The following is a 25,568-nucleotide window of genomic DNA, read 5'->3' on the forward strand; positions in this document are numbered from 1 at the left end:
CTCACCGTATTCACCCTCTTTCACCCTTTGCTATGCCTTCCCCCTTCCCACTGGTACCCATCCCAGGACAGGACCTATTTTACCTTCTTGTCCTTCATTTATTTAAAAAAAAAAAATTTTTGTTAGTTTATGGTAGTCGTACAGGGGTTTCATTGTGACATTTCCATATATACATGTATTGTACCCCTAATTGGTTCATTCCCTCCATTATTCTCCCTCGTACCCTATTCCCCTTCTTATGGTGACTTCAACAGGTTTCAGTGTTCCATATTCATACAGAAAGTACATCAACCATATTCACCTTCCTTACTTTTTTTCATTTACTTTCTTTTTCCCACTAGTGACCTCCCCTTAACACAACCAGTTTTGTGTTCCTGTCCTTCATTGTTTAGGTGTCTGTTCATTGTTCAGTGGGAATTTTGCCTTAGTCTTTTACCTGTAAATATAACATGCTTAAGTCAGTCTAGCCTCCCTTCACTTGTCTTCCTCACCCTTTTCCCCCATCCTGTGTTGTTCAGCAGTTTTCAGTGTGTTTCATTGTGTCTTATTCCTACACACATTATTATTCACTTTCTATCTTTCTTTCCTTCTTTTCCTCCTCCCTTAGTCTCCCCTAACAGTTCTGCTTTTGGAAACATGTTCTATATGTATTTATATGCTTTTATTTGTATTGGATCTGTCCTCAACATATGAGAGAGAACATGTGACCTTTGTCTTTCTGTCTAACTTCACTTAAGATGATATTCTCCAGTTCTCCATTCACTTGGGAAAGACAAAATTATGTTCTTTTTTATGGTTGAGTGAAACTCCATTATATATAAACACTACATTTTCTTGATCCATTCATCAGTTGTAGGGCATCTTGGCTGATCTATAACTTAGCTATTGTGAATAATGCTGCAATAAATATGCAGTACAAGTGTTTTTGTTGTTGTAACCTGACTTACATTTCCTCAGGTATATGCCAAGGAGAGGAAACAATCTTTTTTTTTTTATTAAGTCTGATCGTTATCTGCTTTTAATTGGAATAATTAGGGCATTTATATTTAATGTAATTGTAGATAAAGCTTGGGCATTCCACAGTGTGTACATATTTTAAAATAACACATGTACATGATAAACATAAAAGTTTTATTTGTAAATTAAGAAAAAAATAAATAAACTAGGCACAGTGGTGTTTCCTGAAGTCCCAGCTACTGGGGAGGCTGAGGCAGGAGAATCTCTTGAGTCTAAGATTTTCGAGGCCAGTCTGGGAAATATAGTAAGACCTGTCTCAAAAAGAAAAAAAGATAAATATTTTTAAAAGGATAAAAAGCTTAGAGGCAAGGGAAATTATTAAATTTATAATATTAATTTTTTTAAAGAAATACATCATTCAAGAATTCTAGTTTAAGGAATTTATCCCATGGATTCATTTATGCAAGATTATTTACTGTAATACTTTTTAATTCTTAAATATTAAAAACATCCTAAATGACCCATAGTAGGTAAATGGTTACATAAATTATGATATCCCAATACAATGGACTGCAGTGTAACTACAAAACAAAATGAGCTTTTGTAGTAAGATGCAATGCTTTCCACAATAAATTAAGTTAAATACACAAAGTGCAGCATGTGGTAAGCTCCCGTTGTAGGGAGAAGAACTTATAAGTACATATGATGTCATAGAATATCTCTGGAAGGATACATAGGAAACCATTTATAGTATGCCTTTGGACATACTATTTTGTATATGTAATTTTTTAAGTAGGAAGATATGTGATGACTTAAGAAAATGATGTTACTTGATATAGGAGAAAAATTGGTGCTGAAGAAAAGGAATGAGTGGTAAAGAAGTAAAAATAATTCATATTGTATATTTTATATCTGGGTTTTAGATACAAATTCATTGTATCCTAAGTCATAATTAGAGTTTTTATAATTGACAACTGAGTAAAAGAGTAGAAAGAAATAAAAATAGTCATGTTGGGGAAAAGGTGGTTATTGAGAGTCATTTTGGTAATTTCACTGCAGGTATATTTGCCCTGTGTTTTACAAACAAAAAAGAGGTATGTGGGTTACATGTATGAAACACTGGATCAAAAGGACCCAATATTTGATGCAAAAGGAATAGAAACTGTTAGAAGAGATTCTTGCCCTGCAGTTTCTAAGGTGAGTTCTATGTATCTTATTTTTATCTGTAAGAAGTGACTAAAGATGGCCAGGTGTGGTGGCTCAAACTTTTACTCCTGGTAACCCAGGAGTAGGAGGTTGAGAAGATTGCAGTCCAGGCCTGCCCAGGCAAAAAGACTGCAAAACTCCTATCTCAACCAACGTTAAGTGCACACCTGCTAATCCAGCTCCTTGGGAAGTATAAATAGAATTGCAATCCAGGCCCCGTCAGGTATGAACACAAGACCCTATTCTAAAAAAAAAAAACCAAAGCAAAAATTACTTCGGGCATGGCTCAAGTGGGGTAGAACACCTGCCTGGGAAGTATGAAGCCCTGAGTTCCAACCCCATTACTGTCACTCACACACACACACACACACACACACACACACACACAAAAGACGATAACGAAGTGACTAGAGAATCTGTTGTAAATATAAATATCCTTTTTTTTTATTATTCATATGTGCATACAATGTTTGGGTCATTTCTCCCCCCTGTAAATATCCTTAAGCACACATCTAAGTTAAGGACCTATATCCAACATAACTGTATCTAACTACAGGCGAGACTTAGGCATTTTGAGAATTTAGTTTCAGACTTCTTCCCATACTTTATGTTTTATCAAAAGTTTTTTTAAAGAGCAACACAGGAACTGGTAAGAGTTTCTCACCTATTACCAAAGATGATAATAGGACATACTGGAATATAGCAGCTCCCAAAAGGTAGGGAGCAAGATAAAAGAAAAGAAACTAACAGATTCCATAAGTAACACAATCCAATCCAAATTAACTGAAATTTTATTTCCTTGGGTTATCAAGTACTAATTAGGAAGATTTCTGGACATTGGTATTATAAATTACCTAAATTTCTCAACTATAGTAATTTTCAGTGCAGTATTTTATTTTTTTTCCTTAAGCCTAGATTCCTTCTTTAGCAAACCAAAAATAAATGCTATAAATGAGAATAGATATTTTCTGTATACTGAGTTTTATCTATTAAAAACATGTAGATTGTTGTCAATACATTATAGTCATATAATAAGTGAATTTGGGGTATTATTCAATATTAGTTTCTGGAAGAGATATCATCCAGTATATTCTTTCCCTGTGGACAGAATTATATCTAAGCTAAGTTAATAAGCATATTATATAAATGTGCATATGCTTCAGCATTCAGAATAAAATACAGAATTGTCATCTGGAATTAATTTAGATTCAGTTTACTACAGAAATCCATTGCATGTTGGTCATTTCCTACTAGAAATATTTCCAACACAGAAAATTTTGTCACAGTTATTTATCAACACTATATAAAGGCAAAGAGCTGATTTTGATTTTACTGCTTGTTGATACTTAAATTTTTCTTTGTCCTCTCTATAGCTGACTCAGGTTGTTTAATAATAATAATAAAATCAATATGTGAAACCATGCCTGGTTTCTTACGCACAGAATGTTTTAAATACTTGAGCAACCAATAAGATTCTTCCCATACTGAATGATACTGTTTTTAGAAGTAGCAAACTACATAAAGTCTCAATATTTAGATAGATCAGCAAATTACCCAGTAGTTTTATGATGAAAATAAAATAACAATGATACATACTGGGGAATATTTTATATTATGTGTATATCTGTTTTGTTTTAGATACTTGAGCGTTCTCTAAAGCTGCTATTTGAAACAAGAGATATAAGTCTAATTAAACAGTATGTTCAGCGACAATGTATGAAGCTTCTGGAAGGAAAGGCCAGCATACAAGATTTTATCTTTGCCAAGGAATACAGAGGAAGTTCTTCTTATAAACCTGGAGCTTGTGTGCCAGCTCTTGAACTTACAAGGTAATGATGCACACAACAGCACCGCCCATAGTACCTAGCTGGTTTAGTCCTGGGGGACTACAAAGGCTTAGAGTAAATGAAAAGAGACCTAGTCCATGGGCACAGTCACTCACAGTCATTTCTCCACTTTCCCACATGAAACCTTGAGAAATCTACAAGGGGTACCTTCAAATTAGATTGCTGTTTCTTTTTTATTTTTTGGTATTGGGGTTTAAACTCAGGGCCTTGTGCTTACTAGGCAGGTACTCAACCACTTGAGCTACTCAGTCAGTCCTTTTGTGTGTGTTGGTTATTTTTGAGATACAGTCTTGCTTAACACCTGGACTGGCCTGAATCATGATCCTATTTGTGCTTTCCCATGTGGCTAGGATGACAGGCATGCAACGTCTCCCACTTCACAACCATTGGTTGAGACGGGGTCTTGAGAACTTTTTGCCCAGGCTGGCCTCAAACCATGATCCTCCTGATCTTCACCTCTCAAGTTGCTAGAATTGCAGACATGAGTTACCATATCTGACTGATCACTACTTCTTTGAGAACTATATATATTTCCCTAATTGGCACCAAGTGGACATCCTGTAGGGGTTTAAAACTCACTGTACATCACTGCTCTCTGGAAAGTAATACTAGTCTAAGAGAGAACTGTCATAAATCTAATAGTGAAAGAAAACATTTAGCTAAACAATCTGACCCCAGAATGTTATCACCTAAGTGCTTTTGGTAGATCAGTATTATGGACTGCCTAGTGATTTTGATGTGGGAGAAACAAATGGATCAGAGACTACAATTCATTGCATTTAGTTTCTCAAGGAAAGCCTAGAAAAGGAGCACTTACAAAGTATAGGGGAACCATATCAAAAATAACCAACACACACAAAAGGGCTGGCTGAGTGGCTCAAGTGGTTGAGCACCTGCCTAGCAAGCACAAGGCCATGAGTTTATTTTTTTTTATTTATTTATTTTTTTTTCATTTTTCTTTTATTATTCATATGTGCATACAAGGCTTGGTTCATTTCTCCCCCCTGCCCCCACCCCCTCCCTTACCACCCATTCTTCCCCCTCCCTCTCCCCCCCCCAATACCCAGCAGAAACTATTTTGCCCTTATTTCTAATTTTGTTGTAGAGAGAGTATAAGCAATAATAGGAAGGAACAAGGGTTTTTGCTGGTTGAGATAAGGATAGCTATACAGGGCATTGACTCACATTGATTTCCTGTGCGTGGGTGTTACCTTCTAGGTTAATTCTTTTTGATCTAACCTTAAGGCCATGAGTTTAAAACCCAATACCAAAAAATAAAAAAGAAACAGCAATCTAATTTGAAGGTACCCCTTGTAGATTTCTCAAGGTTTCATTTCTTAATTCTGACAATGTATTGGAAAAGTGTTTCTATGATAGTCTTTTAGTGTGTGTTTTATTTGGATTTGAATAGGAAAATGCTTACTTATGACCGGCGTTCTGAGCCTCGAGTTGGGGAGCGAGTGCCATACGTCATTATTTATGGGACCCCTGGAGTACCACTTATCCAGCTGGTAAGGCGCCCAGCAGAAGTCCTACAGGATCCAACTTTGAGACTGAATGCCACTTACTATATCACCAAGCAAATCCTTCCACCCCTGGCAAGAATCTTCTCACTTATTGGTATTGATGTCTTCAGCTGGTATCATGAATTACCAAGAGTAAGTTTACTAAATAGTACATGTTCTATAACTATTTTACTTCAAAATTCCATTATAACTAAAGATTTATGTGCTATGAGGGGCAAGCCAGATTGATCCTCACAAAGATGCTGTACTCTTCTGGTTTCCTAAAAGAGAAACTTAAATTTTCTAAAAATATCTTCTTAGCTTCTGTCAGTTGCCCAAATTACAGAAATATTGAAATTAATGAGTCCCCAAGAATTTCAGTGGTAAATATTTAGCCACAAAAATTTTGTAAACCAGTTAATAAAAAATAAATGGAAGAAAAAGAAAGAAAGAAAAAATATCTCAAATATCTATGTATCTCAACCAAACAACTTGAGTGGAAGAAAACCATTTCCATTTTTTTTTTCCCCAAAAGAAAAACCCAATATATCTGATGATATTAGAATGTAACCTCCATGAAAGCAAGGATTTTGTTCACTTCTGTAGCTTCAGTATCTAAAACAGTGCCTGGCCTATAGTAAGTACTTAAATTTGTGGAATGAATAAATAAGATAAAGACTGAGTAACCTATAATTAGCATGAAAATAGCATCTCTACTGTAAAGCTAAGATTTATTTCTGAATTGATGTTATTATAGATCCAGAAAGCTACCAGCTCCTCTCACAGTGAACCTGAAGGGCGAAAAGGCACTATTTCACAGTATTTCACTACTTTACACTGTCCTGTGTGCGATGACCTAACTCAGCATGGTATCTGTAGTAAATGTCGGAGCCAACCTCAACATGTTGCAGTCATCCTCAACCAAGAAATTCGAGAGTTGGAACGCAAACAGGCGCAACTTGTAAAGGTACGGCCTTATTCAGTAAACCTGGAATCTCAAGCAATCGTGACTGTTCGGGGAGATGCAGTTAACTCTTGAACTTTATTTTAGTGTGAAATGTGAAACTCATGTGAAAAGTGAAATGAGAATTCTAAATTGATAAACTTCTTAAATAATAAGTTCTAATTGGTCCACTTGCTATTTTCATAAAAATTTAATCATCTTAGGAAATTGCTAGTAAACTTGGAAAGTTTTTGTAATTCTGAGACATCAGATAGAAAATTACTAGTTAACATGGTTGAGTCTTACTGCCAGAGACTGTTCCATGCACTCTTACAGATGAGTAAATTAACACAGGGAAGTTAAGTAATTTGTATACTACACTCATAAGTAAATGACTGAGATGAGACATAGACATAAATTCAAAGAGATTTTTCATATGTGGGAATTATAGTAGAAATAAACAACAAATATCTGTTGAAGTAAGTTACAAAATAAAATCTAAAAAATACCTCATGCTCTCTCTCTTGATAAAATTCAAGCTCATTAGCATGACTTACAAGTCTTTTCCTATACTGAACCTTACTACTACAACTCTGTCACTATTTCTTGCCCTTTTCTAGATCTGTGAATGAATCTTAATTTCTCCCACTTTCTGGTCTTTAAACACCCTATTCCCTCTACCAAGGATGATTTTCCTCATTACACTCTAATCATCTGAGAGGAATCAGTTTAAATACCTAGATGAGGTGAAAGTTCTGCCACTGTGCCTAGCATAGTTCCATCCCACAGTGGTAGTCTATGCATATTTAACGAATGAATGAACAAGTTCCTGCTTAATATGTCACTGGAGTTATTACCAACCAATTTTCAGCCATTTTCTGCTAGGTGTTTGGTCCTCATAAATATAACTACTGAAATTACTGGATACTCCCACCTTCTGTTGATTTTATAGGCTGTGTCATTATTGCAGCAATCAACTCGCAGAAAATTCCTATGTTGGATCCTAGGATTATGTACTAACGGAAGCAGGAACTTCAGTCCTCTGCTAAGATCAGACTGTGTGTGGTCTCTTCTGGACCTTTTCATCTTGTGCCCTCAGTACAAACATTGCACTAGTTAGTGGGAACAATTTAACCAGACACTCCTTCCAACTAGGTCTTCCTATAAAAATACACTTTAACCAGGCACCAGTGGCTCATGCCTGTAATCCTAGCTACTCAGGAGGCAGAGATCAGGAGGATCGGGTTTGAAGCCAGCCAAGGCAAATAGTTTGCGAGACTCTATCTCAAAAATACCCATCACAAAAAGGGCTGGTGGAGTGGCTCAAGGTGAAGACCCTGAGTTCAAGGCCCAGTACCACCAAAAAATATATATATATACAGTTTAAAAGAAATGATGCTTTTAAACTGGTTTTGCCATCTTTTAAGACTGGCTTGCCTTCTTTCAAGAGATACTAAAACTAGATTTTTAAAAAATAGTTAAAGCGTGTCTCCCATGCACTAATCTGTAGACATTTTTATAAATTAGAAATTACAAGACATGTAACAATAACAGATTTTAATACATCTCTGAGTTCAAGACCAATTAAGTGATTGTAAATAAGTAATTATGGAAGATTTAAACAACTGGTAAGGCCATCCTTACAATTACATAGTAAACTCTGTAACCCAAAATTAAACAACACACTTAAGTGTTTATGAAAGGTTTCAAATTTGACCATATCTTAGTCTATAAAGAAAGGCTCAATTTCAGATGACATCTTATCAATACAGTTCTACAAAAGTACTAATTAATTATAAACTCTGAAGACTAAATAATCCCTTCACTTGGAAAATTTAGCAGTCCCTGTTAAACAAAATGAACATACTACAAGTTAGATTCTAGATAGCCATAGCAAATCTCAGGAAAAAATTCATCACCTGGGCTGGAAGTATGGCTCAAGCAGTAGAGCCCCTGCCTAGCAAGTGCAATGCCCTGAGATAAAACCCCAGTATCCCACCCCCCCCAAAAAAAAGGCATCACCTGAAGCACTTTTAATTATAAAAGAATGAAACAATAAATTAAGCATCTGACTGAAGATTTAAAACAAAGATACAAAGCCAGAAGATAGCAAAAAGAATCCATAAATATTAAAGGAGGTATTTTCAAAATGTCTTTTCCCTTATGAGTTAAAAGGTAGTTGTCCAAGTTGTGGGTGTTTAAAGTTTTTAATATAAGCTTGAAATATAATACTCAGGGTTTAAATCTCCAGTAAAAGATCTTGAAACTAAACATTTGAGTTAAATTTAGTCAGTTCTATCCTTGATAATTTATCAGACAAGCACAGAGAGCTCTTAAATATTCATCAGTTTGTCCTGGCACCTGAGTATAGCTGTATGCATACAACTGTAATACAGAAATTCTGATATTTGGGAACAGATTTGAGTCTCTTAGCAGAGATCTAATTAAAGGCTTTGTAGAAGAATAGCATAGGTGGAAAGGAGGAGAAATGACCCAAACATTGTATGCACATATGAATAAAATAAAGAAAGAAAGAAAGAACAGCATAGTTGGCCTAGGTAGAGCATACTAAAGCATATATTTCTAAGCAGTTTTCTTGTAGCAATTAACATAATACTGGATACGTTAACCAGAAAAAATGTACCCTTTAGTTGACTAAGGTTGATACTGGATCAGAGAACAAAAATTTACTGCCCTATGTCTAACTCAGAACCCCTCTGCAAAATATACATCAGGGAATTCATTTCAGCATATTTGATTTATCTCTTGAAATACAATCTGTAATTGTTGCTTGCTATATAATTTCTCTTTTTTGAAGCAGAGTCTCACTGTAGCCCAGGCTGGCCTAGAACACTTGGGCTCAAGTGATCCTCCTGCCTCAGCATCTAGAGTCAGTGGAACTATGTACCACCACACCTGGCTTAGGTTTCTCTTTTTTAATCACTTGGTTACACAGTATTTTCTTGCCTATTAGAGTCCTCACTACTATCCTTTTTAATTTTTATGTTTTTCACTTTTTTTAGTCTTTTTCACAATATGTATAACTTAAGACTCTTAAGTATCATTGTGTAAGACATTATAATGCTTCTCTTGTTTTTTAAAAAAAATTATTCCATGATTTATTTTTTTCCTCAAGATCATATCTTACTATACATAAGAATCACCTGGGAACCTTGAAAAGTATGGATTTTTAGGCTTTCATGCCCAGAGATTCTGATTCGCTGGCATGGGGTGGGACTCCGGCATTAGATTGTTTGTTTGTTTGTTTGTTTGTTTGTTTGTTTGTTTTGGAGGTACTAGGGATTGGACTCAGGGCCTCACACTTGCTAGGCAGGTACTTTAACCACTGGGGCCACAAACCCAGCCCTTTTATTTTGCTTTAGGTATTTTTCGAAAAGGGTCTCATGTTTATACCTGGATTGGCCTGGACTGTGATCCTCCTATTTTTGTTTCCCAACATCTGTAACAAGGATACTTTACCCTCCTCCTTTCCAATTTTGATTCCCTTTATTTCTCTCCTTCCTCCCCTTGCTCCCCCTCCCCCTACCTTCTCTCTCTTTCATTCTTTCTTTGGGCAGTATTGGGGATTGAACTTTTTGCCCAGCTGGCCTCAAACCACAATCCTACTGACCTCCACCTCCCAAGTGGCTAGGATTACTACTGAGCCCTGTCCTCATTCTCTAGCCTAATTGCTCTGGCTGATTCTCAGTACTATGTTGAATAACAATGGTGAAAGTGGACAAATTTGTCTTGTTCCAGATTTTAGGAAAAGGGCCTTCAGCTTTTCCCCATTTAATATGATACTGAATATGGGCCCATCATATATGGCTTTTATTATGTTGAGGAACATTCCCTCCATATCTAACTTGTTCAAAATTTTCATCGTGAAGGGATACTGAATTTTATCAAATGCCTTTTTTGTATCTATTTATGATTCTGTTAATAATGCTATATTATATTTGTTGATTTGTAAGTGTCAAACTGTCCTTATATACTTGAGATAAATCCCATTTGATTATGGTGGATAGTATTTTTGAAATGCTGTTCGATTTGATTTGCAATTATTTTGTTGAGAATTTTCACATCTGTGTTTATCAGGGATTGGGGTCTATAGTTTTCTTTTTCGAGGTGCCTGTATGTGTGTATGTGTGTGTGTTTGTCCCGTTGTCTAATTTGGGTACCAGGGTAGTGCTGACCTCCCAGGATGGATTTGGAAGAATACTTTTCTTTCAGTTTTTTGGAGTAGCTTGAGAAGAATTGATGTTAATTCTTCTTTAAAAGTCTGGTAAAATTCAGCAGTGAAGCCATCCAGTCTGTGTCCCAATGAAATAGAAATTGTCATTGGGACACTTTTCTATTACTGACTCAATCTCATTACTCATTATTGGATTAATCAGGTTTTTATTTCTTCATGGTTCAATTTTGGTATGTAGTGTGTCTTCAGAAATTTATCTATTTCTTATTTTCTTGTTGGTAGTTATTCACAATATTCTCTAATAATCGTTTGTATTTCAGTGCTATCAGTTGTAATGTCTCCTTTTTTGTCTTTGAATCTTCTCTTTTTATATTAGTCTAACTAAAGGCTTATCAACTTTTATCTTTTTTGTTGCAGCGGTGATAGTGGTATTGGGTTTGAACTCAGGGCCTTGCACTTGCCAGGCACTCTACACTTGAACCACACTCCCAACCTTTTTTGGTTTAGGTAATTTTTTTCCTCTAGGGTCTTGTATTTATGAGTGGGCTGGCCTAGCCTATGATCCTCCTGTTTATGCTCCCCACCTCACTCGGATGACAGGTACATGCCACCATGCTCAGCTTTTACTGAATGAGATGGGAGTCTCATGAACTTTTTGCCCAGGCTGTCTTGAACTACAGTCCTCGCAATCTCTACCTCCTGAATAGCTAGGATTGCAAGTATGTACCACAGCACTCAACTTCAATTTTATCTTTAAAAAAAAAAACAAAACTCATTTACTTGATCTTTTGTGATGGTGTTTATTATTAAGCTCTAGTTCATTTATTTCTGCTCTGGTATTTATTTCTCCTCTCCTACTAATTTTGGGTTTGATTTGGCTTGCTTTTCCAGTTCATTGAGTTGCATCATTAGGTTCTTTCTTTCAATATTTTTGTTTAGGTGTTTTTAACTATCAACCCCTTTTAATACTACTTTTGCTGTATCCCTAGATTCTAGTATGTTGTGTTTTCATTTTTATTTGTTTCAAGAATTTTTTTATTTCACTTCTGATTTCTTGTTGATTCATAGGTTGTTCAGGACCATATTGTTTCCATGTATCTGTAAAATTCTTAAAGTTCCTCTTGTTGCTGATTTCTAGAATTATTTAAGAGCATGTTGTTTCTATGTATCTGTATAATTTCTAAAGTTCCTCTTGTTGATTCCTAGTTTATTCCATTGTGGTCAGAGATGAAACATAAGCTTTTGATTTTTCCTTAATTTGTTGGGATTCGTTTTTAAGATCAGTCCTGGAGAGTGTTCCATGTGCTGATGAGAAGAATGTGTATTCTATGACCATTGGATGAAATGTTCTATAAACTGAACATCTGTAACATAGTTCAACTTCAGTGGTCTTTGTTGTTGATTATGATTTGATGATTTTTTTTCTTCAGGAATATCTGTCAGTTGATAGAAGCGGAGTTTTGAAGTCACAAATCCTAGTCCCACCAAAAAAAAAAAAAAAAACCAAAAAAACTTACTATACTCTGAAGTCACAAACTGTTACTTTATTAGATCCTGTCCTTTTAGATCTAATAATATTTGCCTTAGATCTGATAATATTCTGGTGTTAGATGTGTATCTATTTTTTATTATATGCTCTTGTTGAATTAATCTCTTTATACTTATATTTTTTACCTTCTTTTATATTTATCTTTTATATTTATATTTTGACCACCTTTATCTTTTTATAGTTTTTGATTTAAAGTTTATCTGATATAAACATAGCTACTCCTATTCACTTTAGGTTTTCATTTATATGAAATATCTTTTTCCATCCCTTCACTTTCAATCCATGTGTGTCTTTACTAACAGTGAAGTGAGTTTCTTTTAGACAGCATGTAGTTGAGTCTTAGAGGTTTGGGTTTGGGTTTTTTTTTTTTTTAACCCAATCACCCCATCTTTATCTTTTAATTAGGGAGTTTAGTCCACTTACAATTCAAGGTTATTATTGATAAGTAAGAATTGAATTCCTGTCATTTTGGTTGTTTTGGTTCTTTGTTCCTCTTTTCCTCTCTTACTATTTTTGTAGTTTTTCTTTATTGATAAGATTTCATTATTTTTCTCTATTGTTTTCTTTTTGTATGTCCTACTTGTGAGTTTTATACTTTCACATATTTTCACGATGATGTTACTATCTTTTCACTTCTGCTTGTAGGTCTTCCTTAAATATTTCTTATAAGACTAGTGATGAATTCCCTTAGTCTTTACTTGTCTGGGAAACACTTTATTTCTCTCCCTTTTCTGAAAGACAGCTTTGCTGGATATAGCATTCTTGGTTGGCAAGTTTTTTCTTTCAGTATTTGAAACATGTAATCCCATTCTCTTCTGGCCTTTAAAGTTTCTGCTGAGAAATCTGCTCTTAGTCTGTTGGGGATTCCATTATACATGACTTGATGCTTTTATCTTGCTGTGTTCAGAATTCTCTAAGTTTTAACAATTTGACCATAATATTCCTTGGAGAGGACCTTTCTGGATTGATTCTATTTGGGGACCTTCAAGCTACCTGAACGTGGATGATCTAATCTCTCCAAGATATGGGAAGTTTTCAGCTTTTTTTTCATTAAATAGGGATTGTGTTCCTTTTCCCATCTCTTCTCCTGCAACACCCATAATGAAAATATTTGCTTGATTGTATCCCATAAGTCTCATGGGATTTCTTGGTTTTGTAGGGTTTGTTTTGGTTTTGGTGGTACTGGGGATTGAACTCAGGGCCTTGCTAGGCAAGTGCTTTACCACTTGAGCCATGCTTTCAGTCTTTTTGCTTTTAGTTTGTTTTTTAGATACAGCCTCACACTTCTGCCCAGATTAACCTCACACCACAACCCTTCTACCTCCACCTTCTGAGTAGCTGTGCACTGGCACACCTGGCTGGTTTTTTGTTTTTGTTTTTGTTTTTGTTTTTTGTTTTTTGTTTTTTTGACATAGGATCCTGTTGACTTTGCCCAGGCTGGACTGCAATTCTCCTATTTCCACATCCTGAGTAGCTGGGATTACAAGTGTGCACCACCACTGTTGTGGGAATCTCAAGCTGAGATAGGGGACACTGAGACAGTTTAGCAGGAAACAGACGCAGCAGACACATGTACAAAGGCTGAGCCCCAAGAACAAAGAGGTCTCACCTCTTTGTTCCGTAACCCTTGCAAGCAGGTTACGGAAGCAAAGAGTAAAGCTCTACCCACATTTCATTCCCCTAGTGCTATGTGACCTTCTACATGTTTCAGTTCTTTTAGTTTTATTTCTCTGCTTTGCCATCCCTTTCCCCTGCCTCATTATCAGAACACAGCCTGTCTGTTTCTCTTCTGATCCTCCTCCCTGCTACATCATTCCCCCTTTTGATGCTTGGACCCACCTCGGTTCAAAGAGCATCATCTTAATCTAGGGGTTTGTATTGTCATAGCATCATTACATGAGTGACCATTTTCCTTTTTATATTGGCCTCCATAATGGTCCTGATAGACCACGATACCAGCAGGGCCAGGCAGTGTTAAGATTAAGCATGTTCCTAGGATATGACCCATCGCCCCACTTTTTATGACAAATGTAGTCTGTATTGTTTTCTTTACTCTGGGACTTTTAGTATCACTTACCAGCAGCCTTGCAAACCTGGGAGTATATGAGCTGACTTAACGTCTGACCTGTTGGTGGGTGCATGTATGGCTGTGTGGAGGTCCCAACAGTGGCTCTCTTATAACATTTAGTACATGGGAAAAACCTTGTAAGGGCCAACCCAAAAGGTAAGAGTCCAAGTGTGTACAGGAGAGCAAGGGTACATCCCATGTTTGAGCTTCCTCCCTGTATAGACTAGTCAGCGTTCAGAGTGACTAGATCAGGGCTGTGGTCTTGCTGTTTGTGGTTCCCTGTTGTCTCCTGGGAAGTGGAGTCCTGCCAAGGAAGGGCATAGGTGTTCCAGAGGATAATCTTGGATGGTGCAGCTGAGTCAGGGACATACTCCCACTTGGGAGAGGCTGGCTTTACTCGGCTGTGGTGGATCCAGGGAGCAGTTTTTGTTACTTCAACTGTAATGGAGATAAACAAGAGAACAACAAATGGGCCCCTCTAATGGGGTACTAATGGTTGAACATTTTATTCTTTTACCCAGACAGTATCTTTTGTTTTTGTTTTGTTTTGTTTTAAACTGAGTAGAATTACCATGGCAACAATATCTTATCAGTATATATGTTCAAGAAAACTCGTTTTTTAAAAAAGTTAAAACTACTACCTTTAAATATCAAAGGACATATTTAGAGCCAATAAAAATAGTTATTTTGTCTCTAAGTAGAAGACCCTGTCTAAAAATAGGAGTTTATTTCTGGGAGGGCTTTAATGCCAGATGGCCACGCATAGATAAGAACCACTTCCTCAGTCCTCTCAGCCATTCTTATTTTTGAGAAGTCTGGCATAAGTGACTCCATTTGAACTTTGACAGCATTCCCACGCTTGTCTCCAAACTGTTTGTCTCTGAGCAGTCTTTTCTGAAGAATTGTCTCCCATCCAAGTACTAAATAGGCCTGATGCTGCTTAGCTTCTGAGACCAGGCAAGATTGGGCACATTTGAATGACCACTACAAGGAAAACTATAAACTTCTGAAGAAAGAGATTGAGGAAGACTATAGAAAGTGGAGAGATCTCCCATGCTCATGGATTGGTGGAGTCAACATAGTAAAAATGTCTATATTCCCAAAAGTAATCTACATGTTTAATGCAATTCCCATCAAAATTCCAATGACATTCATTAAAGAGATTGAAAAATCCACTGTTAAATTTATATGGAAACACAAGAGGCCACGAATAGCCAAGGCAATACTCAGTCAAAACAACAATGCTGGAGGTATCACGATACCTGACTTCAAACTATATTACAAAGCAATAACGATAAAAACAGCATGGTACTGGCACAAAAACAGACATGAAGACCAGGAGAACAGAATAGAGGACCCAGATATGAAGCCACACAACTGTAACCAACTTGTCTTTGACAAAGGAGCTAAAAGTATACGATGGAGAAATAGCAGCCTCTTCAACAAAAACTGCTGGGAAAACTGGTTAGCAGACTGCAAAAAACTGAAACTAGATCCATGTATATCACCCTATACCAAAATTAACTCAAATGGATCAAGGATCTTAATATCAGACCACAAACTCTAAAGTTGATACAGGAAAGAGTAGGAAATACTCTGAAGTTAGTAGGTATAGGTAAGAACTTTCTCAACAAAACCCTAGCAGCACAGCAACTAAGAGATAGCACAGATAAATGGGACCTCATAAAGCTAAAAAGCTTCTGTTCATCAAAAGAAATGGTCTCTAAACTGAAGAGAACACCCACAGAGTGGGAGAAAATATTTGCCAACTATACATCAGACAAAGGACTGATAACCAGAATATATAGGGAACTTAAAAAACTAAATTCTCCCAAAACTAATGAACCAATAAAGAAATGGGCAAGTGAACTAAACAGAACTTTCTCAAAAGAAGAAATTCAAATGGCCAAAAAACACATGAAAAAATGCTCACCGTCTCTAGCAATAAAGGAAATGCAAATTAAAACCACACTAAGATTCTACCTCACCACTGTTAGAATAGCCATCATTAGCAACACCACTTACAACAGGTGTTGGCAAGTTTGCAGGGGGAAAAAGGAACCCTCTAACACTGTTGGTGGGAATGTAAACTAGTACAACCACTCTGGAAAAAAATTTGGAGGCTACTTAAAAAGCTAGACATTGATCTACCATTTGATCCAGCAATACCACTCTTGGGGATATACCCAAAAGACTGTGACACAGGTTACTCCAGAGGCACCTGCACACCCATGTTTATTGCAGCACTATTCACAATAGCCAAGTTATGGAAACAGCCAAGATGCCCCACCACTGACGAGTGGATTAAGAAAATGTGGTATTATACACAATGGAATTTTATACAGCCATGAAGAAGAACGAAATGTTATCATTTGCTGGTAAATGGATGGAATTGGAGAACATCATTCTGAGTGAGGTTAGCCTGGCCCAAAAGACCAAAAATCATATGTTCTCCCTCATATGTGGACATTAGATCAAGGGCAAACACAACAAGGGGATTGGACTATGAGCACATGATAAAGCGAGAGCACACAAGGGAGGGGTGAGGATAGGTAAGACACCTAAAAAACTAGCTAGCATTTGTTGCCCTTAACGCAGAGAAACTAAAGCGGATACCTTAAAAGCAACTGAGGCCAATAGGAAAAGGGGACCAGGAACTAGAGAAAAGGTTAGATCAAAAAGAATTAACCTAGAAGGTAACACCCACGCACAGGAAATCAATGTGAGTCAATGCCCTGTATAGTTATCCTTATCTCAACCAGCAAAAACCCTTGTTCCTTCCTATTATTGCTTATACTCTCTCTTCAACAAAGTTAGAGATAAGGGCAAAATAGTTTCTGCCGTGTATTGAGGGGGTGGGGAGGAGAGGGAGGGGGCGGAGTGGGTGGTAAGGGAGGGGGTGGGGGCAGGGGGGAGAAATGACCTAAGCCTTGTAGGCACATATGAATAATAAAACAATAAAAAAAAAAGATTGGGCACATTTTAGAGTGTTATGGCTGTAGACTGAAGATCTTTCTTGATTGTTCATTTTCTTTCCTCATTGTGAGGATTTGCTCTTTTCTGGATTTTGGTTGGTTTTGGTTCCACGTTGCGGGGAGGTGGTGAATATTGAGCAGAGCAAGTGGGAGTCAGTACAAACTAGACATTTTTGGTCAAATTTAAGCAACAAAGAGGCTTTAAAGGAGTGGCTCTTAGGCAGTGGGCTTCTAGAAAAGGACAATACATAGCAAAATCCAACAAAAGTAGATGTCTAAAAAGCTAACCTGGTTGACACATAAACACTTATTAGAGTCATTTTTTATGGACTTGATTGTAAATGTCCCAGAAGGATCAGAAGTGTAAGACAAAAACTTAAAAGAGCCATGGTTAAAATTTTGATGGACAATTTAGCAAGTAACAGAACAGTATATCAGTACCACTAACTTTTCGTTACCTCATTTATCTAAATTTTGTATTTTAGAAGGCTTGATATACTTGAAAAACATAAATACATTTAGTATAAGGAACAGTAATAGCATCATAGCTCTGTAGAGGTTATGTATACATATTAGCTTAGTTGTTCTTAAAGTAAAACCTTAGATTTTTTTTTTATCAGTTGGAGGGGGAGAACAGTTTTAGTAAACCCACATAGCCCAGTCACAGACACCTATAGGGTACCGACTATATTAGAATCACCCAAGACAACAGTTGCTTAACCATGAGGTCATCTAGAAAATTTTATATAAACTGTTAGAAAATAAGAGGTATGGAAGAGGCAGAGAGTGCTCAAACACCAACATAGGGTTTATTGTTCAAGGAGGAGCCCTATGGAGGGGGACCCCAGCAAGAGAGGTAGAGCCCATTGCCAAACACAGGCTTGGGCTAGATATAGGGGGCTAGTGGGAAAATACCAGGAAGATCACTAAGAGATACTGTTATTGGGCAACCAAGAAAGAAAAGTTGTAGTTAGGTCACTGTCTGCTCAACTGTCCTTGGCATCCACCCAGGGAGATAAAGGTTAACAATTGTCCCTTTGTCAGTCTTTGGGGGATAGGTGGTCTGGTCCAAACATGGCTGTCCTCACTGTTAACCCCAACATAAACCAACTCTTAAATGAACATGACTCAGTTAAAACCCTGACAAAGATCACCAGAGAACACAGGTAAATGTTTATGGGGACTAAGGGTGGAGTTAGGAAACCTAATAGCCAAGAATCATGGTTCAGACACTGATAAGGGATCATATCCCAGATTGTTGACATTAACAGATGGCTCATGACATACAGCAGAATCCCATCAGCCTGTAGTCAATGGAGCCCCCCTAAAATAACAGGCCCAATCTGGCTATCCCAGGCCAAAAATTCCCTCTGCCTGCCATGTGTAAGGAGAAGAACTAACATCTCTACTCTGTTGACTCCAATAAAAACTGGAGGTCTTGACCTCCAGTGTAAGTGCTCCTTTTTGAGTTTTTATTTTTTTATCCTATCTGGAGGGTATACTTTGGCTTTGTTTTTTTACTTTGCTTTACATAAGTAAATTTGTCTCAACCCTCATATCAGTGCAGCAGTACTCCCTGTGTTCAGCTGTCTCTTGCCTCTCTGTGTTTTAATAAACTCTTGCTGTCCTGACAAATTTGTGGATTAACCTGTAGCACCAAATATTTCTGAGAGTTATCCTGACAAAACAAAAACCATTTTTAAGACAATTTTTATAAATGTTATTAAGAACAATATGTTTTAAGTCTTATTGTTATAAGCTTAGAGAATTTTTAGTTTAATATTAGTACATTAAATTTTGACCTTACAAAATTTTTAATGTAACTGGATTTGAGTCATCTCAATCATTTACATAAGCATTTATGTCATCTTTTTATGATAACTTGCTCTGCACCTTTATGACAACTTATTTTGTATCCTCTGGGGGAGCTTGCCTTTATCTTTTTTTTTTTTAAAGTACTTTTTTAAATAAGTACCGTGCTGTGTGAAAGTGTGCAAGACACCTCCCAGAGTTCATGGGGTTAAGCTTTTCCCAGGAGATAGCCACAACCAAGGCTAAGGGATGGATAACAAAAATTCAGTTCCAAAGAGGGAGACTCACAAGAGAACAGATGCACCACCCACTATTCCACTGGATAGCCCTCTGACTATAATTTAAAAGTTTTTTTCTTTTTTTGAGAGTGCACTCTAATTTTGTGTGTGTGTGTGTGTGTGTGTGTGTGTGTGTTAATTTGTTTAAAACACGGGGCAAGATTTAATTTGTTCCTGGAATTCCAGCTCATCTTATGCATGCTTAAGTTGACACTTTTTTCTGACATACACTTTTTTGTGTTTATTAGTGGAGAATTTATGTGTTCCTTGGGGAGTATCATGTTAGCTTGCTTTTTCCTGCTTCTTTTCTTCCTACATTGATACTTATGCATCTGATAGAAGAACTGTCTCTACAAATTTTATATGTTTGCTTTCATAATGAAAGATCTCTTGGAGATACCCCTAAGGATGTAGGATATGGTCTTAAGATGGCCCTGTGTAGCAGCAGGCTGGGTCTAGGATGGCCCAAATGGGCTACATTCCTTCTCTGAAGTGATGCTGCTCCCTAAACTGGAGTCAGGGCCTTTGAGAACTTCTCGGGGCTTCCTTACCTTTCCACCTGATGGGAAGTCCACACTGATAAGGACTAGAAATACGGGCCAGTACATGTAAGGTGCTTTGTTCCCTTCTGTGTGAGGCCTTTACAAAGGTACCATGTTCCTCAGCGCCTCTGCCAACTTCCTACCTTATTTCAGTGCTCTTATTCAAATCTTCTAATTAAATAGATGTTTATTCTTCGTGGGAAGAAAAGTACATCAAGTAGCTCTAGTGAGCCCTCTTATTAGAAGTCACCATTCTATTTGAATTTTAATATAATGTTGTAAATGAAAGTTCTCAGGAACAAAATGAATCTTTAGAGAATTCTGTACTGTTTTGTGAAATAACATCCTTTAGAAATGTCTCATCCATAGGGTAGGCTAGGCTTTTGAGAGATGAAACTAAAGAAATTTTCTGTAATTTATTACATGTTATGTTTGCCAGTAATCTGTTATGGGTCAGAAAGGAGGGATTTTTTTTAATTTGTTATTTACATATATGTAGAAGCTTACCTGTTTTATGTATTTTTATGTATGTTTTATGTATTTCTCTTATACTTTCAGATATGCAAGAACTGTACAGGTTCCTTTGACCGACGCATCCCATGCGTTTCTCTGAACTGCCCAGTACTTTTCAAACTCTCCCGAGTAAATAGAGAATTATCTAAGGCACCATATCTCCGGCAATTACTAGACCAGTTTTAAATTATCGATATCACAAAATTCCAGGTGCTATTTGTTCAGTGTTTACCACTAAACTGTTGTGCATGGTGCTTTTTCAACTTTCATCAAGTCAAGGATGTTCATTGTCACCTAAAGACTATGAAGACTTTTATGCTAACTGAATTAAAAATTATACTTGTCAATCTCTGAATAGCTCACTTCTTATAATGTACAAATTCCTCATTCTTTCACCTTTTTAACATTGTTTTATAATGCAGGTGTTGGATTTGCTCCAGTATGTGTACCATCTTGTAAATCCATTTGAACAGATCATGTTTACTTCCCTGTGGAAGGAACACTGAAATCGCTAAAAGAAATACCATTCGTGTGTTTTCCTTGAACTGTCTGTATCAAGACGTGTTACTTAGAAATATCCATTCACTTTATAATTTTGACTGCAAAATATTTTGTATATACACTTTTTTACTTTTCAACCAACTGAGTAAAATAATGTGCAATGACTTTTATACAAATGATTTTCAAGTTGTTTGGTATATTTCCTCTAGGTTTTGCTTGACTCTGAAGTAGATTTGTTATTTTGATCAAACTGTGTAAACAATAGTACCATGTGTAGCATTTTGAAACTTATTTTCTAAAAACCGTTGTCTGTCTTGCTTTAGCTATTAATGGGGCATTGTGAGGAACTGTGCAAAGACATTTTTGTTATAAACCTGTGGGCCTGTTGCAATACTTTAAAAATAAAAAATTTATTCCATTTTTGCTTGTTTTGTATAGACATTTCTATTGCTTCTAAATATGCTTAAATATTTTCTTTCCTTATGTACTGTACAGTTAATCTTATTTGCCACATCTTGAACACAAAATGTGTATTTAGATATTTGTATAATTGTATAAAATTTAAAAGGAATTATGTGGTCAGTGCATTGTTTTTTAAACTGGAAATCATTTTGTTTTAAGAGTTAATAATGGAAACCATATTAAAATTGAATAAAATATTACATATGGCAGTGTGATTTTATCTTGCTTACAAACAATTCTTTTCGTCTGTTTTATAAACCCATATTGGTTACATCTTATGATATTTAATGAGATAAACTTAACTCATTCTTCTGTCCAGACAGACACTACCATTCCCTTACCAAAACTTTAGGATTAGAAAGGTGACAAAAGTAGCTTAGGAAAAAAGTTAGCATTCACTCTTCTAGAGAAGAATGTATTTTTTGGTAGATTTTCCCTGTTCTTTTTCATTTAGGTACAGTTAATCTTGAAGCCAGAGCTTTCTAGAGGGAAAACAGAAACCACATTATTACTTTTTAAACTTTTAAATGCCAGTTTTAATATATCCCATTTGATAGAAAATAGTTCTTAACACAGATTGTCAACAGAAGTGGCTCTTCCATTGCTAAAATATATATACTCCTAAATACTGGAAGATTCTTTTTCTGAAACTGTATGTAAGAATGGAATCAAAGAGATATAAATCATGTCTTTAAACATGTATCTCTCCATTCCTGTTAAGACATAATAAATCCTCACTTCTGGGGACATTTTTTGTTTGGGAAGCTGAGGCTAGTCCTCCCAATTCAGGTTTTTATTAGCCCTTGCATGGGGCTAATAAAATGAACTGGTGAAGTATTCTCTATTTCTCTTCTAATTCTGTGCTATCAAGACTTACAACATCTCTCATCATATTATCAACACAGTGTCTTCAACAGGGTAACCATTTTTATCTGTTATTATAGTTAATTGGATATAGTCATAGTAGCAAATATTTACTTGACATGAGTAACATGCCCAAAACTAGCTCAGTTTTAGACATTTAACATACCTGGTTTCCTTATCCTCAGAAAGAACTTCCTTGTAACTGTCCTCAAACTTTTTTTTTTTTGACTATCTTTTAAGTGAGACTCATTTGCTGTTTCATCAACTGTTCCTAGGAATATTGAAATTTGGACCAATTTCACCAAGAAAGGAGCATCCAGTATTACTTTCATAATTTCCTTCCACTTTAATCAGCTTTCCACACACACACACACCCCCACCGCCAGTGGCACTAGGGTTTGAACTGGGTTTCACACTTGCTAGGCGAACACTATACTGCCTGAGCCACTCAGCCAGCCCTTAATTGGCTTATTATAGTGTTGTCTTTCACTGGATCACGCACTTAGTAGTGCTGAAGAAATAATTTCATTCTTTAGCGTGTTTTTATTTATCTAAAAAGAACTAGAAAGAAGCTCAAAGGCATCAAAAAATTTCATTAACCACTTCTTTAATTTGTTAAAACATTTTCTCTCATTCTTCCCACTTACTGCCCTAGCCTTTTCCAATACATGAATTATGTTATATTCAATTGTATATGGACACAAAGTAATGTCTATGAAAAAGGCTAATAAAATGAGCTAAAATAGGCAAAAATGTGAATAGCAAGCAGTTAAGTTTTAGATGAGGTCGTCCTGGGAGGTCATCTGGAACTGACCACCCAGAAAGCCTAAGGACTATCCAGTTCCAATGATTGCCAGGGACCTTGTCCTCATCAGTCTCAGGTGGTGCACATTACCTAAATTTCCAGAACTGTATGTCGCACCAATAGTCTTGTAGCTGTGTAGCCTTCATTTTCCACCTTCTGTTTTTTATTATTTTATTATTCATATGTGCATACAAGGCTTAGATCATTTCTCCCCCCTGCCCCCCACCCCCTCCTTTACCACACACTCTGTCCCCTCCCTCTCCCCCCCACCCCAATACCCAGCAGAAACTATTTTGCCCTTATCTCTAATTTTGTTGAAGAGAGAGTATAAGCAATAATAGGAAGGAACAAGGATTTTTGCTGGTTGAGATAAGGATAGCTATACAGGGCATTGACTCGCATTGATTTCCTGTGTGTGGGTGTTAAATTCTAGGTTAATTCTTTTTGATCTAACCTTTTCTCTAGTTCCTGGTCCCCTTTTCCTATTGGCCTCAGTTGCTTTAAGGTATCTGCTTTAGTTTCTCTGCGTTAAGGACAACAAATGCTAGCTAATTTTTTAGGTGTCTTACCTATCCTCACCCCTCCCTTGTGTGCTCTCGCTTTTATCATGTGCTCAAAGTCCAATCCCCTTGTTGGGTTTGCCTTTGATCTAATGTCCACATATGAGGGAGAACATACGATTTTTGGTCTTTTGGGCCAGGCTAACCTCACTCAGAATGATGTTCTCCAGTTCCATCCATTTACCAGCGAATGATAACATTTCGTTCTTCTTCATGGCTGCATAAAATTCCATTGTGTATAGATACCACATTTTCTTAATCCATTCGTCAGTGGTGGGGCATCTTGGCTGTTTCCATAACTTGGCTATTGTGAATAGTGCCACAATAAACATGGATGTGCAGGTACCTCTGGAGTAACAGTCTTTTGGGTATATCCCCAAGAGTGGTATTGCTGGATCAAATGGTAGATTGATGTCAAGATTTTTAAGTAGCCTCCAAATTTTTTTCCAGAGTGGTTGTACTAGTTTACATTCCCACCAACAGTGTAAGAGGGTTCCTTTTTCCCCGCATCCTCGCCAACACCTGTTGTTGGTGGTGTTGCTAATGATGGCTGTTCTAACGGGTGAGGTGGAATCTTAGCGTGGTTTTAATTTGCATTTCCTTTATTGCTAGAGATGGTGAGTAACAGGCAATTCTAACTCACATTAAAATACAAGAAGCACCAGTTTAGGTCTCCATCCTTCTAGATTGTACAAATATCTTTGTTCATAGAATTAAAAAAAAAAAATTGCATAACTGTGTGTGAACCTGTAATGATCTCAATAAAAATTTCAATTAGAAAAAGAACATTTTAAAGCAAGCTATGACTCATACATTTTCTGTATCCCTTCCCCTTCTGCCCTGAAGTATAGAAAAACACCAAACATACATATAGATTTGTGCACACATCAGCAGTGAGAAAATGAACAGCATTTAACTAACACAGGTACCCCAAGACTGTATCTCTTTCACAAAGAATGAACTCTCCTTTGATAATAATGTTTAAGTGGCAGGACTAAAAGATACATTACTATGGTCTAAAAGTTCTGGTTATAAGAAAACTGTCTCAATTTCTCAATGAACCATGTTAGGTGTGAACTGGGTCTTGAGCATTTTTTAGGAGTGTGTTGCAATACTGGTCATCTCCCAGTTATTTTGTTGTTGTTGTTATACTTCCTTCTTATATGTGTGTAGAGTGGGGATGCTATGGGTAGGACCAAGGGCCTCTCCCATGCACTCTTTTAGAACAATATCCCCAGCTCCTTTGGGTTTCTAACAAAGTACAATTCTTTAAAAAAAAAAAAAAAGTCCAAAAAGTGTAATATCAAAACATTTTAGATGCAAAATTGGTTGTTTCTGATGTTTTATGTAGTAGGAAGCATTTTTACTCCCTTTATCCTTCATTCATAAAGGGTTGTTGAGAAACAAAATTTCTCGGGATTTTAGATTTATACTTATCATTTACATTTGTACATATTTGCCTAATTTCCCACAACCTTTTACATGTTCATTACCATTACATTGTTTTTCATTAAAAATAATGATTTGAAAAAGGTCCTGAAAATTGAATGTTTTTCAATTACTTCATTATTTCCTTCATATTAAACTGAATTTGAATAAGTAAAAGCACAGGACAAAAAGTAAAATATTAGGGGGCATAATTCTGAGTATCCAACAGTAAAAAGGTTGTCTATGGAGTTGATCTGGTCTGCAGGGAGAGTTACAACTCCATACAAGTACACTCAATGGGCTAGCCCTGTAACCACTTTCAGTCACTGCTGAAGCTTTTTTTCTGAGCTCATAGTTTTTAACCCATTTGAAAACCTCAATTTTGTAGGTACCTGAATATTGCAGCTACTCCCTTTAATGAACTCCAATGAGTCCCATCCCCGTTCTACTCTCTCTTCTTGAATCTGGGCAGAAACTGTGATTTGCTTCAAGCCAATCAAAGATGGTAAAGGTGATGGGATACCATTGCCTTAATTACATTATGGGATATACAACTCC

The 25,568-nt window shown here is 36.5% G+C and overlaps 1 protein-coding gene across 14 annotated transcripts in view; it reads left to right on the plus strand.

Annotated features, from left to right (window-relative positions):
- The window catches only part of Rev3l (REV3 like, DNA directed polymerase zeta catalytic subunit), a 172,848-nt gene extending 151,286 nt beyond the window's left edge, over nucleotides 1–21,562 (plus strand). For all 14 annotated transcript variants that reach the window (XM_074076494.1, XM_020168699.2, XM_074076550.1 and 11 more), the window contains 5 exons: nucleotides 2,017–2,154; nucleotides 3,802–3,992; nucleotides 5,422–5,668; nucleotides 6,273–6,482; nucleotides 20,436–21,562. In XM_074076494.1, coding sequence (XP_073932595.1) covers nucleotides 2,017–2,154; nucleotides 3,802–3,992; nucleotides 5,422–5,668; nucleotides 6,273–6,482; nucleotides 20,436–20,576 — 927 coding nt within the window. In that variant the 3' untranslated portion in view covers nucleotides 20,577–21,562. The remainder of the gene's footprint in view (nucleotides 1–2,016; nucleotides 2,155–3,801; nucleotides 3,993–5,421; nucleotides 5,669–6,272; nucleotides 6,483–20,435) is intronic.
- The last annotated feature ends 4,006 nt before the right edge of the window (nucleotides 21,563–25,568 follow it).

Source organism: Castor canadensis, chromosome 1, assembly GCF_047511655.1.
Source record: "Castor canadensis chromosome 1, mCasCan1.hap1v2, whole genome shotgun sequence".
NCBI lineage: Eukaryota > Metazoa > Chordata > Mammalia > Rodentia > Castoridae > Castor > Castor canadensis.